At 47.2% G+C, this 13803-nt stretch overlaps 1 protein-coding gene across 2 annotated transcripts; it reads right to left on the bottom strand.

Annotated features, from left to right (window-relative positions):
- Positions 1-107: 107 nt before the first annotated feature.
- HACD3 (3-hydroxyacyl-CoA dehydratase 3) lies at positions 108-11551 on the bottom strand. 2 transcript variants are annotated; one of them, XM_074917280.1, is made up of 11 exons: positions 11421-11551; positions 11280-11322; positions 9954-10027; positions 7826-7990; positions 6784-6835; positions 6286-6396; positions 5535-5662; positions 4914-5026; positions 4237-4343; positions 3071-3202; positions 108-2109 (listed from the first exon to the last, which is right to left on the bottom strand). In XM_074917280.1, the coding sequence occupies exons 1-11, from the start codon at positions 11505-11507 to the stop codon at positions 2033-2035; spliced, it is 1089 nt and encodes a 362-aa protein (XP_074773381.1). In that variant the 5' UTR covers positions 11508-11551; the 3' UTR covers positions 108-2032. The 2 variants fall into 2 exon arrangements, with proteins under 2 accessions (XP_074773381.1, XP_074773382.1); XM_074917281.1 differs by lacking the exons at positions 11280-11322; positions 11421-11551 and adding an exon at positions 10726-11236.
- Positions 11552-13803: the final 2252 nt, after the last annotated feature.

The raw sequence follows: 13803 nt of genomic DNA, 5'->3' as shown, positions 1-13803 counted from the left end.
ACATTGACCTGGCCAAGGCTCGGCTCCCAGCTGTTTATCACAAGAGTTAAATAATAAATTATATAACTCCTGACATTCAGGGAAAGAACAAACAACCGAACTAAAGCAAAATTTGGTTGTAAATCTTTATTAATATAAACATATTCTTTCTGAAGGACTAAAATTCAGTAGTGTAAGATCCTTGACAGCTTGCACTAGGTACCAGTTTCACCAAGAAATACAATGTATGAATACATACAGATTTCAAAACAGAAGTTTAAATGCCCAGTGGAGAAATCAAAGTATGAAAGTGATCCTTGCTGTTCCATTACTCAGCTAATTCAGTCCTTTGACATACTTCAAACATAGATACAGTGTGGGCTAAGTGAAATATTGTGTAAGTAACGCTCTCTGAGTGAAGCTGCACCCTCCTCTGAGCGGGAGCCTCAAGTATCCCTAAAGAAAAGTTGTATTATGCCTCTTGGTGAGATAATACAATTTGTGAAATGCAGCGTGTTTCTTTGTTAAAATCTCGTATTTCCTTTTCTTTGAAGTAACAATCACTGGGTCTATATCACAAGCAGTAAGCTGTTTGTTATCTTTAATATAGAAAATAAATTTCTGGAGGATTCATATTGTTTTACAGTAGAAAAAGATGATAATAACAACATGGCACTAAGCTGATCTCCACTTCAGTGCCAGTGCTGGATTGCTGGCATTGCTTTGCATTGCCCTGGGGCCCGTGGCAGTTGTGAAGCAACCTGTTTGTAATCACAATATGGTTTAGAGCAAACTTTTTGTACATTTTCCATACTGGATTAAGGAGGCCAGAAGGATCTGGAATTAACTACAGGAGGCTAGGTGTGAAGAAGGCTGCATTGAATTTAAGCCAACTGAAGCAAAGGTTTCCAGGTGAGAGAGTAGATGACCTAGAACGTGGGGAGGAGCTTCTCTTTTTCTGTTGTTGCTGCTGTTTAAAGCAAGCACAGAGGAAAGGGTCCCTTCAGACCTTGTGTGGGATCTCCCTTACTGAGATACATGCTATCAAAATAATACACTGTTTATTTGATTTACTACTCCATCCCACCAGAGGCCAGCCAACAAAGCATATACACCAAATTCTCAGCTGCACCCCTAAGTTTAAGTAGAAAAGCAATCTTTACTGCCTTTCTGAAGGCTCTAAATACAGGAGCTACAGCCCTGCCAGGAATGATCAGAGGAGCCCCAGTGTCCCATGACAGTTCCACATTTTCGCTTTGCATGGGTGGGATGGAGTTCTGCTGGGGTTTATTCACAGGCTAGGAGAAAGCTGGTACCTATGTTTCCTTGTTCTGTTCCGTTTCAGTGCTTGCATCACCGATCAGGAAAGTGTTTCTGACTGTGTCACAGAGTGGCAGCTTGCTTTCCCTAATGACTGGATACGGATGTATTGCTAATTCTAATTCTAAGATCCACATAGCGCTCCTATTCTGTTAAGGCTAAACAGACTGAAGTTGGTAGCATTTAAGTCAACTCTAGCAACTTCCAGTTTGAATTCTGCAGCATCAGTATGCTGCAGAAGAGAAGGGGGTATGTGCTGAGCAAGTTGACCCTAACCGTTAATAAACACCCAACCACTGTTCAGTGGTCTCAGACTGCACCCTAGGAACAGCACGGGCCAGCTAATAATATATCCCCACATCAGAAGCCCTATCTGCATGCAATATTGAAAGAGCAAATATCCAATTAAAAGATAAACACTATTTCTATTTAGTGCTGCTCCACTGTTTATAAGCATATTATATGCAGATAATAGGATTTCTTTCTAACATGGTAGTTGACAGGATACACATTTAAATGTTACTGTTCAGTGGTAAATGCCATGCATACATGATTGAAAGGGAACAAAATACAGGATATGGGAAAGTTACCTGAATTCACTATGAAATCATGAGATCTAGCGTGATCATTTAATTTTACAAAATTCTTTACATTACAGTGGGTAAAACTGTAAGAATTAGAGGCTTATCTTGACATTGAGATAAGTTAGATAAGAAAGCACTGCAGTCCTCCTTTACTTCATCTTTCTCTTCTTTGGTCCAAGGTGCTGTTTCCTTTGCTTGTACAGATGACGGAAGTTTACAAATACCCCTGAAAAAGAATGAAATGTTTAGGTAGGACATCACTGTGTCTTTTTAACCCTAGATGGCTGTACCAAATTTAAAAACACAACAACAAACAAACCAACGAAAAGGAAAAGGTGATGGTTTAACAGAGTGTATAGCACTGAAAACTAATGCAAGTTTTTTCTTGCTGGGTGAGGCAGGAGTTGCTGCACAGGCTGTTTGGTACCGGGCTGCTCAGAATGTTGGTTTGTCACTTTTAAAAGGCTGCAACACCGGCTGTGCAGAACCATTTAAGGATGAAACAGGTATTTCAGAGTGAAACTTCACTAAAGGTATTCTTTAAGCAATGTCTGTGAACGGGAGAAGTCTAATGAAAGTTCAATTTAAAATTCCAGGTTAGATTCTACAGAGTTGTGGATACCCAGACATTACTGGCTGTGCATACTATGAAGTTAGCTTATGTTTAAAAATGTAACACCAGAAACCAAATATGTATCAAGCACCATTCTCCTTTAAATATGCTGCTATTTAAAGAGCCTTCTATATTGGTTCCTGGAAAAACATGACTTCATGTTGCATTAGTGACTATAATGCTGTTTAAACATTGCCTTAATTTGAAATTGTGTTCAGATTTCCACTAAATATTGCAAAGCTCAAAAACCATGTAAAAGGTGAAACTAAGTATACTGAGGTTAAATACATGTAAAAATTATTCTTTTAAGATAAGTGATCAGTAGATAATGCTGCTAACTTGTTACCAAGATCTCCCTCTTGGGGGGCCAACCAGTGCTTCGTGTAGGTGTGTTCCCCTCCATCACTGACAAAGTTAACATAAACAAGCAACAAGGATAATGCTTAACCTCAAGCAATTTTTCGTTGCCACTATTCCCAAGATGCAGGAATTTAATTTTCTTCAAAAAACATACTTATTCAGAGGAAACCGGCCTTTTTATATCAATAGTGAGAAACATAATTAAGTATCTTACCTAAAAACAAGGCTATAAGGTATATTTGAAGCAAAAATGAAAACTGGATTGTGACGTTCAGTGGATTTGGCAATCCCAGACTAAATTTCCCTGTTTCACTGAAGATTGGAATGGATTGAACGACACAGACGGCTGAAAGCAGAAGGCCACCATCATTATCAAACACAGATAAAATATCTAGTTGCCCAGCCCACACCAACTTTTTCAGGATATTCCCTTCTTATTTGCTAGCTCTGGATTTTAAAGCTGGGTTTTTTTTAAACATGTGGCATGACAGAAAGCAGCTAGCAGAGGCAGTAGAGCAGGTCAGCTACGCAAGTCTATGAACTTGCCTGGTGAGACACTGTTCTCAGACACAGCTGTAGCCTGCAGGGCCTGTGCCAGCAGTATTTACCATGCAGAAATACCCACGGCAATGCAACAGGCATAGTCTTTCCTGTGCTTGGAGGTGGGCAATGCCCAAGCCTACTCCTGGCTCACAGAAACAGGTTCTGGCAGGTACAATTACAACACATTTCTTACAGCTAGAAGCTGAGTGGGGATAAGCTTCTTAAATAAATAATAAATAATCTAGACATGTTAAGACAGAAGAGTACACCACAAAGCCCCCCACTCTAGAGGGGTACAGCAAGAAGACTAGCTGCCTGCTTCTTCCACAGAGCAATCACTCTCCAAGCAGAAAGGGAGCAGAGCCCTGTCTGGCAAGCGCCGTGCCTATCTCAGAACATGCTATGCTGCTTTCAGAGGAAGAATCAGCCCCTGACTGTCCTGTGCAGTGATTTACAAGATAACATCAAGATCTGTGAGCTGGTGTGAACCCAGGCTAGGCTGCCCAAGTCGAGCCCAGCAGACAAAAGTAAATACTCTGCTTCGGGTCATCAGAGGGTAGTAAGCGTTACTGTGAACTGCAGCAAACACTTTGTCACTTTGTTTGGGTAACCTTTTGTTGCCTTTACTTTTCTCCCCAGTGCCTAAAAGGGAGACTTCCTTTCACAGCAAATTTTAAAAAAAGATTCAGTAAGAAAGACAAAAATGCTTACATTTGGTTCAGCTCAAAGCAAATGTCCATTTATCTGTTGTTCTATCATTCTTAAGTCCAGCAGCCAAAAAAATTATTTGCCCGGCCTTGAATTCATTATTTATTAAACTGTCTTTTTTGGACATACCTTCTGCCAAGCCTCCTAAGGGATAGAGAGGGATCCAGGTAGTGTATCGGAGCCAGGTTAGTGGTTTCCATTCAATGCCGATGCATGAAAGCATGTAATATGGATACCTAAAGCCAATTCAGTGTGCGAAGAAACAGACACTGTTTAAAATGGCAGCTGCTACTAGAATTAGTCTTGCATATATATATATATTGTATAGTCAACATAATTCCCAAATGACACAAGAATATTCAAAAAATTGTTCCTATGGATCATGATGAATGCACCCTTGTTTGACAGTTTACAGAACTAATGCTATTATTCTGACCATATAGATGAATGTAACTGCCTGGCTTGCCTAATAAACCTTTCAAAATACTTTTCTTGAGAGAAACAGAGCATAGTGCAGCTCACTTTACAAGGGAAATTCAAAGCAACAGAACACTCCAGGAGAAAAGCAACAGGTTTCCCTAGGTTCAGGGCAGTACTATTTTCAGACTTGCCTTGTCCCAGCTTTTGGCAGATGGAGCCACCTAGGAAGGCTGTGATAGTCCATGTCTAAAGGAGATTTTACCATCTGGGGCCAATGCACTAGTGCCACTTTTCCGAAAGGTACAAAGATCAAAATCTTCTTTAAAAAGTTCTTGAGAAACACCACATTGTTATGTACACAGCTGCAGAAGAAAAATCCCACAAACCTGAACAGCTCAGCGATACTCCAGAAATAAAATATGAAGAACACCACAGGTTTGCTCTGCATTTCCTCTAAGCTTCCGATGACAACAAACAAAATAAAGTTTCTTCCAAATATCTGTTTAAGGAAAAACAAATTAAGGAACAGTCACATGTTTCACCAAAAGAAAGAGCAAGTCCTTGCTGCCGAAAACATGCAGGATATCTACTCTTCATGCCTAAAACGCCCGCTGAGCACATAACTAACTCAGCAGCTGAGCTGTGACCTGCTGCATATGAGCATGCATTTTGCTCTGTATTTAGGTGCAACCCAAGGGACCTAGTCTTAAATCATAGATCCTCATTTTTATGCATAACCACCACAAGAAGAATAAAAAGGGCACTGGCACCAAATCAAAATCATATACTTTTCATCAGCCACTTCTTGCTTTGGTGTCCTGAAGTATCTTACCTAGGTGATGGGTGAAGACAGCCTGCCACAGCTAAGACTGGGAAGCAGAGATTCCTGCCTCTTGCATAACATACCAGTGAGGTTGTACCACTTAGTTTAGGAGAGTCTCAATACTTGTGTAAAACAGAGGTTTACTTTAAGCATGGGAGAAGCAAGAAGAATCTTAAAATATTACCTGCACTACAGCAGGTATCAGCGGTGATCTGACTAATCCTATTAGTGAATTCATGATCTCCATTAATGCCAGGGTCTGACAGAAATACATCATGTCAGCAATACTGTGAAATGTATCATAGAAGGAATCTGTAAGACAGGAAACCATTTTAGAGAACAAATGAATTTCCTTGTTCAGGAAGCTGGTGCAGCAGCATAGCTTTTGGTAACAGGATTCTAGTTCTATTTGAAAAAAACATTATGCATAATTATGTAACTTCTTTCTAGGCCTTATCTTGAAGTCACAGCAGTTAGGCCAGAAACACTGCTCAAGTGCTCTTTTCATAAACAGAAGGATCAAGAGCTATTTCAGTAATTACTTTACAAAAAAAGCAATAGCGCTGTACCTCAGTAGAATGAATTGTTCTTGCTTCAAAAACAAAATATTCTGCCCAGCTCATTTTCAAAAATACTAACATTACAGTGAGTGAGACATTTTGCTCCAACTGACTGCATTAGAAGTGATCTTGTCAGAATACAAGTATCATTTAATCCGAATATGCAGTTGTGATTTACAAGAGGACAATGTTTTCCTATCCTTGACGCTGTGATGGCTTTTGACAGGCTTTTGTTGTGCGCTTCAGTAATGCGTTTACGGTTTTGTTTCCTAAATAGGTCTTTCTTTAGATTTCACTATTTAGAAAGTACTAAAAACAACCCTAAAAAAGCAAACCCAAACCCCCAGTGTAAATAAAATAGTGCTTGTTACTTGCCTTTTCCCAGGATGAACAGTCGTACTGTCATGTTCACAAAAATCCAAGAGAATCCCAAAAACTGTACAAGATTATACATGATTAAGTATCCCTTCTTCAGGTGTTTGAAAGCTAAAATCAATAATAAACACATCAGGTGAGCAGAGTACAATGGTAACACCTCTGCAAAGACTACAGCTGCAAATCAGGCTTTCTATGAGAATAAAGCTTACAAGGGAAGCTATTGATTGTGATAAAAGGGTTGCTGCATGCACTGTGGGTTCTGTCTGCTTTTACCATCATCTGCTAGAACTCAATTCTCCCTAGTCAGATTTTTAAAATTCCTTGGAAACTGCAGTCCATTTTTAGTAAAAGTCTGAATGGCTCGCGATACAAAGATCCCCTCCAAGATGCACCAAGCCAGTCAAAATTGGTCCGTAAGAGTTGAGGTTTTGCATAGAGGAGTGACAGAAGCTTTCTAAACCCCATCTTACACACTAAAAAGGTAAGGTTACTTACGGTCTTTTGGGACTCTGGATTCTATTTTCACTTTGTTAATCTTTTCTTCTTCCTTAGGATGAAGGATAAGGTTTTAAAGACTGTTACTGTAATTAGCAAGTGACTTGTTAACTATACTACTGCAAAGCTAGCGGGTTTAAAACTCAGCTGAGCAGGCAGCTGCTAGAGGGTTTAAATTTTCACCTGCTTAAACCACCACATTCATCATCCAGAAATTATGGTGCAGTAAAAGCCAGAGGGTGTTAACTAGTTATCCTGCCTTCACTATGTATTTTTAGTAATTAGATGCTCTTGACAAAAAAGCCTGCTGTTTTCTGTGTTAATTCTCAGTTATTACTGTTTCTTAGAGCTGTTCCTTAAAACATTTCATGACCCACCAGTGACATGAAGGGAGCTGAGAACATCCAGCCCAGGCTCTCTGCCTGTCCTTCACCATTGCTTTCTGGCTCCTGGCATTGCAGTGGCCCTTTCTCCTCTGCACTAAGCTCAGTGGCTGTGGAGGGGAACAGGGCAGCATTTGTTGTAAAACAGATTTGCAGAAATGTGGTCTGTTCAAGTCTTTTCCAAGACAGCCTTGTGCTTCCCTGCTGCAGAAAGCTGCTTGAGCTTCGCAGATGGTGGGAACATGCCATCAGGGCCAGCCCAGTGGCTCAGGAAAGCCTCAGAAATCCCCGCTTTCCAGAGAAGTAATGTCTGGGACTGGTGTCTCTGGACTCCATATGGCACATCAGCATGATCTTCACATGGATTGGGACACAGGGCTGTGGAGGCACAGGGCAAAGGGTGCAGGCCTTTGGCTGCAGACCCTGGCCAGGGCTGAGCTAACTGCTGCTCTTTCAAGCCATAAATGTGCCTGTTTCTGAACTCCTGTTTACAATTTGAACAGTTTAACCAATTCTGCGTGGGATCTGCATGAAACAGCAGTAACAATCAGCATGCCAAACAACTCCAGGTAAATGAAGAACACAAGTTCATGTGCAAGGAAACAGCCACCCTTGCTGTAGAGCTGGCAGCACAAACCACATGTGTCCACAGGACTGACCTTCTCCTTCAGTTCCATTTCAGCATCCGATTCATCTAACCAGCGGTCGAAGTCAGGAGCTAGGAAGAGCGGGCGCTTCTCTTGCTTGGTGAGTCTCTCCCACCAGTTACTCTCTTTTTTCTGCACAGTGATGTTCAGCTGCCTTTGAGTCACCCTGCATATAGGCTGAGGGCAGGCACAGGAGCATACATCAGCAAAAGTCCTAAGAAACAAGCTCTAAGCCTGAGTTGAGACCCAGGCTCTCACTGTCAAGGAGGCAGAGATGACATGGACTGCTGCTGCCACACAACCATCTCTCTGACACCCAAGTCATGGAAGCTAAGGGCAGCCCAGTTGAAGATGGCAACTGTGGTGGCTGTAGGACTTGACAAGCAGCTTGAAAGCCTGCCCGTACCGCACAGGAACACTGCATCCCACCACAAAGAGCCAGCACAGACCCTGGTACCAAGCCCTCCTAGGCAGAACCCATGATCCTGGCTTGCGTTTAGTACCGTGAGCCACCCACTTCCTCTAGCCAGTGGTAAAAATAACACTGCCATCAAGTCCCTGCCCAGAACAGGGGACTTCTGCTACAGTGAGGAAGAGCTAAAAGCCTTAGGAAACACCTGGAGACAACGGTGAGCTGATGGACCTGGTCATTGCAACCCCATGAGGCCTCTCCACCACAGGCACCCTCTGCGTAATGGCAGCCCACAACCCCTCCATCCTTACAGCCCAAAGCACTGTCACCTTGGGGGCTCACCCTTACTGCCACCATCACGACCACGCCAGGGTGCTCTGTGTGGGACTGCCTCTCAAACCAGCTGAAACCAATGCAGAAGAGCCATGAGCTGCATTCTTAACTGAGCACATCACAGCAGCACTGCTCCATCACAGCTGCCTGGATGCTGGTAGGACATCTGAAGACTGCAGCTGTAAGTTACAGCTACTCACGCCTGGTTCTTGACTGTCAGAGGCTCCGTCTCTCGCCGGTGGCCAACTTGGCACCAGCAAGAGGTACTCATGGTGCACATCAAAGCTAAAGGAGAAATCCCTGGACTGCAACGCTTCTTGGTCCCGACCATCTGTGGTTACACACATTTCAGAGTTCAGTCTCCTCCAGTCCCTCCAGAGTGACTCAGAGTGACTAGACTTTTGGAAGGAGGCTGCTCTGCAGAGGCAAGGGCTTGCCTTCCAGGCCTGGCACCCAGCACAGCCCATGTCTGCCAGCTCAGAAGACAAGCACGGTTGGTGGTGGGCACCTCTCCCCACACTGTGGACCAGGCAGCTGCTGCTTTACAAGCTGGACAACAAACTGGTGACCAGATCCTGGAACCAAGAGATATTCATTGTCTGCCACGCAATTCCTGCCACACAAGAAACTTGCCTGCTGACAGACCCAAGAAATTCACCCTCTGGCAGTCTCCTCCCTGTGGAAGCAGCAGAGGTGAATGGGGGCTCCCAGTCTGACTGCAGCTATCCCAACAGGCAGTCAGGAATAAGCAGCACAAATCCTGCCCTGGGAGCAGAACCCAGGTTTTCCTGTGCCTCTAACAGCTTCGGGAGGTAAAGACAGACTTTACGGCCACTGGTGAGTAACATGGAGGGGCTGCTCTTCCAGAGGAGCTCTCGCCTATCAGACTACAACAGGAATTAAGAAAAGCTTTTTGCAACAGGAGCCACAACGTATCTATACTGGCAACCTAAGAAATCTGTACAAACCAGAAGCTGGAATTCTCATGACACTTTTGTCGGGCTGAAAAAGAAGCCATGAAACATCACGCTGACATTTTGCAGCACAGTGTTGCCTTGCTCTCCAGTCAAGGCTGCATCAGACAACACGTTGCCAGATTCTCCCATTATTTTGCTGCTTTAAATCCTTAAAAAAATTTACAGCTACTGTTTATCAACGGATACATGTGAGGTATCAAGCTGACCCATGCAATGAGGTGATTTGCATTAAGGCAGGATGAGGGCTGAGCACCAGGACAGAAGACTACCACAGATGGCTTTTGGTTTGTAGCAGTTGCAAAGTCATCAGGAAAATCTAAACAGCATATTATGGACTTTACATGCAGCCATTTTCCCTTCAAGTTTTTCAAAAATTACTTTTTTTTTTTTCAAGAGTTAGAAAAGTAAAAATACCTACTTTAGGCTCAACCGGTTCTAGGAACTCAATCTGAAATTCGTAGATGTTGTCCCCTTTGGCACCATGACCCTGAGCTAAAAGACAAGAGTTAATAGTCAGTGTGAAGGTCCTAGCCATTTTCGCACACCCCACTTGCAAAGGACGCTTTATACATAGAACTCTTCAGTGGTTATTTACAGTGCTTCCCCCTGCCTTGCTGGGAAGCAAGAGGAAACCACACAGTAACAGGGAAGAACCCAAACGTTGCTCAGAGGTGCAGCTGCTGGAGTCAGCAGCTAAAGCTGCTGCAACTCTGTACAGGGCTGGAAAAGGGTCCTCGCTCACAGGAAGGCAGCGTGTGAGATTCCCAAAAGGAGGGCTCAAAAGGCTGCTCATGCCTAACTGGAATCCAACTGAAAATCCCCTTTGGGGAATCCAGGCTCTGCACCGACAAGCATGTGCCCAGGGAGACACGTCTCTGGTGGGTCCGCTGGAGTGTGATGTGGGGAGTCTCCTTCCAGCGGCAGGAGGGTGCGTTGGTCTCTCAGATCCTGCATACGAGGGTCTTGGCTCCGGAAGGGCTCCAAAGACCTGCACGCCAAGTTTCATTTCCACCCTTCCACACCGTAAACTGATCCTGAAGTGAACACGATGTGCGACAACACCCTATCGAATGGCCCTGGCTGTGGCTCACTGGGGAGGCGGCATTTCCTAGACAACGCATCTTAAAGAAAACCACCAAATAAATGAGAAAACCCAAATAAAACCAGCTACAGCATATCCTGAGCACTACCTGGAGAAGCCAACCAGCATAAGCTCCACGGTGTTGCCAACGTGCAGCTGTCCAGCTGAAACAAAACCATCTTTTAGGAAGAGATCTGCTTTACCTTTCAAATCGAGCGCTAGTTCCCGATGCAGAGGTTTGATAACAGTTGCAAACAAGGTCTTTGTGAAAGGAAAAATTGCCGTGAGTTATCTCAGGGGTTCAGTTGAGACAGGGCAGCAGAGAGATATGGAAATGTCACTGATATTTAAATATGGGCAAAGGGGTTTTTTAATTATTATTATTAGATAAGATACGACCTGCTATCGTTACCAGGGCTGAAATACGAGGGTTTGTAGGTGGGTGCGTGTCATGGCGTATCCAGACACGCCCGGCGCCCAGCACGGAGCTCGGCCGCTTCCACCAAGGGCAGCGACGGGGACCTGGCACCCCGCGGCGGGGGACATCCCGGTCTCTGCCCCTCCCGGCACCCCACGGCTGGGGGACACCCCTGTCTCTCCCGCCAGGCTCAGCGAGCAGCCGTGGCCTTGGAGGAGCCCCCCCGCGAAGGCCGGAGCCCCCACCTTTGAAGTGCAGCACGTTGTCGGTGATGGCGATGTCCGGGCTCTGCAGCGGGGGGAGAAGCAGCGTTAGGCGGCAGGTCGCGCACCCGGGACGCGCGGGGTGTCGCTACGTGCCCCCACCCGTGTCCCGCCCCCCGGTACCTGCACGTCGCTCAGCTCCACGCGCAGGTAGAGCTCCCGGTGCCGCTGCGCCCAGTGCACGTGCGGCCGCAGGCTGGGGCCCGCCATGGCGCGCGCCGCCGCGCTCCCCGCCAGGCGGCACCGGAGGGGGGGTGGGGGGGTGGGGGGGCGTTCCCGCGCGCCTGCGCACAGCGGCCCCGCGGGGGCGGGGCGGGCCGTTCCGCCTGCGCGCGGCGCGGAGGGGCGGGGCGGCCGCCGGCAGGGCCGGGGGCCCAGCGCCCCCCGGGGGGCGGCGCGCTCCGCTGCCTCCCGGAGCTGCTCTTGCGGCGGCGGCCGGCGCATCCCCCCCGTCCACTTCGGTCCGCCGGGGCTCTGTGTGTCCCCGCCGGTCCGTGTGCGGCCTCCCCCGCGCCCTCACCGCACGGTGCCAGGTCTAAAGGTGTTGGCCGTGATGGCAGTGACCTGGGTGAGGGGCCGCGTCAGGTATTTTAACAGAACTGTGACGCCTTTCGGGCACTGTGCCCTCTTCGGCAGCTTTATACCATGTGGGATGTCAAATCAAGTGAGTCCCACCATCGCTCGAACCCAGAGGGAGTGTGCCCGTGGGGCCAAGAAGGCCAATGGCATCCTGGCTTGTGTCAGCACTAGTGTGGCCAGCAGGGACAGGGAAGGGATCTGACCCCTGCACTCGGCACTGATGAGGCCGCACCTCGATTCCTGTGTTCAGTTTTGGGCCCCTCACTACAAAAAGGCCATTGAATGACTCGAGCGTGTCCAGAGAAGGGCAACGGAGCTGGGGCAGGGTCTGGAGCACAGGTCGTACGGGGAGCGGCTGAGGGAACTGGGGGGGTTTAGTCTGGAGAAGAGGAGGCTGAGGGGAGACCTCGTCACCCTCTACAACTGCCTGAAAGGAGGGTGCAGAGAGGGGGGGATTAGTCTCTTTAACAGAGTAACAAGCCATAAGACAAGAGGGAATGGCCTCAAGCTACGCCAGGGCAGGGTCAGGCTGGCTCTGAGGAAGGATTTCTTTGCAGAAGGGGCTGTTGGGTGTTGGAATGGGCTGCCCAGGGCGGAGGGGGAGTCCCCATCCCTGGAAGGGTTGAAGAGTCGGGTTGACCCAGTGCTGAGGGATCTGGTGTAGCTGAGAACGGTCAGTGTAAGGTTCATGGTTGGACTGGATGATCTTCAAGGTCTTTTCCAACTGAGATGATTCTGTGATTCTAGAGTTTGCCTTGGTGCTGACCCCCATTCTCCTCCCACCGTGCCATAGGCCTTCACGGAGGGGTGGGCTCCTGCAAGAGCACAGGGAGCTTCTCAAGCCACTTCAACCATAACCAAGGGAGGCTGATAAAAATGTAGAAAATGCTGTGCCTTCTGTGGCCTGCCCCATGACCACACGCCCCAACCTTTTCAAAGTCTTACATTGTCATTATTATGTAACCCAAGACCTTGCTGCTAATAAAGCTAAAAAAGGGCAGTGTTGATTTTGGTGTTGCTTTTTAAAAAACTACCCCTCGCTCCCTCAGCAGCTCACATAAGGACACCTCGCCCATGGCCTTCCATGTTGCACTGGCAAATTCATCCTTCCATCCCAGCTTGGGGCGACCTCTCCCAGCTTCAGGGCGCTTTCTTGTGCTCCCACAGTGCATTTTCTGGGCAAATCTCCGTGTAGGTAAGAGTCACCAGCTCCATGTCTCAGCCTGCTTCTGAGGGGAGGGATTTCCAACCTCTGCTAGCCCCTGGGGCTGCAAAGCTGCTGCAGAAATGTGTGAGCTGTAGCAATAGTTGCTGGGGTGCTTTATTTTGGAAAGAAAACCCCATATACCCTTTAGGGGCCAACAAAAGCCCTGGGCCAGTGCGTGGGAGAGGGAAAAAGAGCCACCAGATCTGTGTGTGACCTGGGGCTTCTCTTGCATATGTATTTAGGAGGGGGCACCTGCTGCAACATTATTTTTTGAGGTTTATAGGAGATTAAAAAGGCTTTGCTCTCCAAAAAGCGCCTTTGCTTTGCAAAGGGAAATTCAAATGTATAGAAACATTTGTCTGGGGGCTCACTGCACTGGAGCCTCCGGGTGCGCTGGGCTGAACACGCGTTATTAGCAGCTCGGAAGGGTTTTTTTTATTTTTCCTGTGGGAAGAGTGTCGGTGAGGAAGTGCTAGGGGTTTTTTTGGGGAAAAAAAGCCGATTTTTGAAGGAGGCGTAGGGGTTTGCATGACCTGACCTCCGTGCTGGGGGAGTGTTCCGCGTCCCACCGCCGCGCTCCGCCCAGCCGGGTCCTCCCGGCCGGCAGGCGGCGCTCGGCCGCACCCCGCGACGCCCGGCGCAGGTGGCGGCACTCCCTCCCCCCCTGCAGGGGGCGCTGCCCGGCGCGGCGGGGCCCCGCGGCCCCTCCTGGCGGAAGCG

Source organism: Athene noctua, chromosome 13, assembly GCF_965140245.1.
Source record: "Athene noctua chromosome 13, bAthNoc1.hap1.1, whole genome shotgun sequence".
Classification (NCBI taxonomy): domain Eukaryota; kingdom Metazoa; phylum Chordata; class Aves; order Strigiformes; family Strigidae; genus Athene; species Athene noctua.
Note: the sequence above shows the minus strand (reverse complement) of the source record. Positions and strands in the feature narration are given on the sequence as shown.

Excerpts from the sequence above, each read along its gene's own strand:
- HACD3 (XM_074917280.1), bottom strand. The coding sequence starts at position 11,507 with ATGGCGGGCCCCAGCCTGCGGCCGCACGTGCACTGGGCGCAGCGGCAC. Across the intron at positions 6,836-7,825 it reads AAATGGAACTGAAGGAGAAG|GAAGAAGAAAAGATTAACAA; the intron begins GTCAGTCCTGTG and ends CTTCATCCTAAG. Across the intron at positions 3,203-4,236 it reads CTTAGGAGGCTTGGCAGAAG|CCGTCTGTGTCGTTCAATCC; the intron begins GTATGTCCAAAA and ends TTCTGCTTTCAG.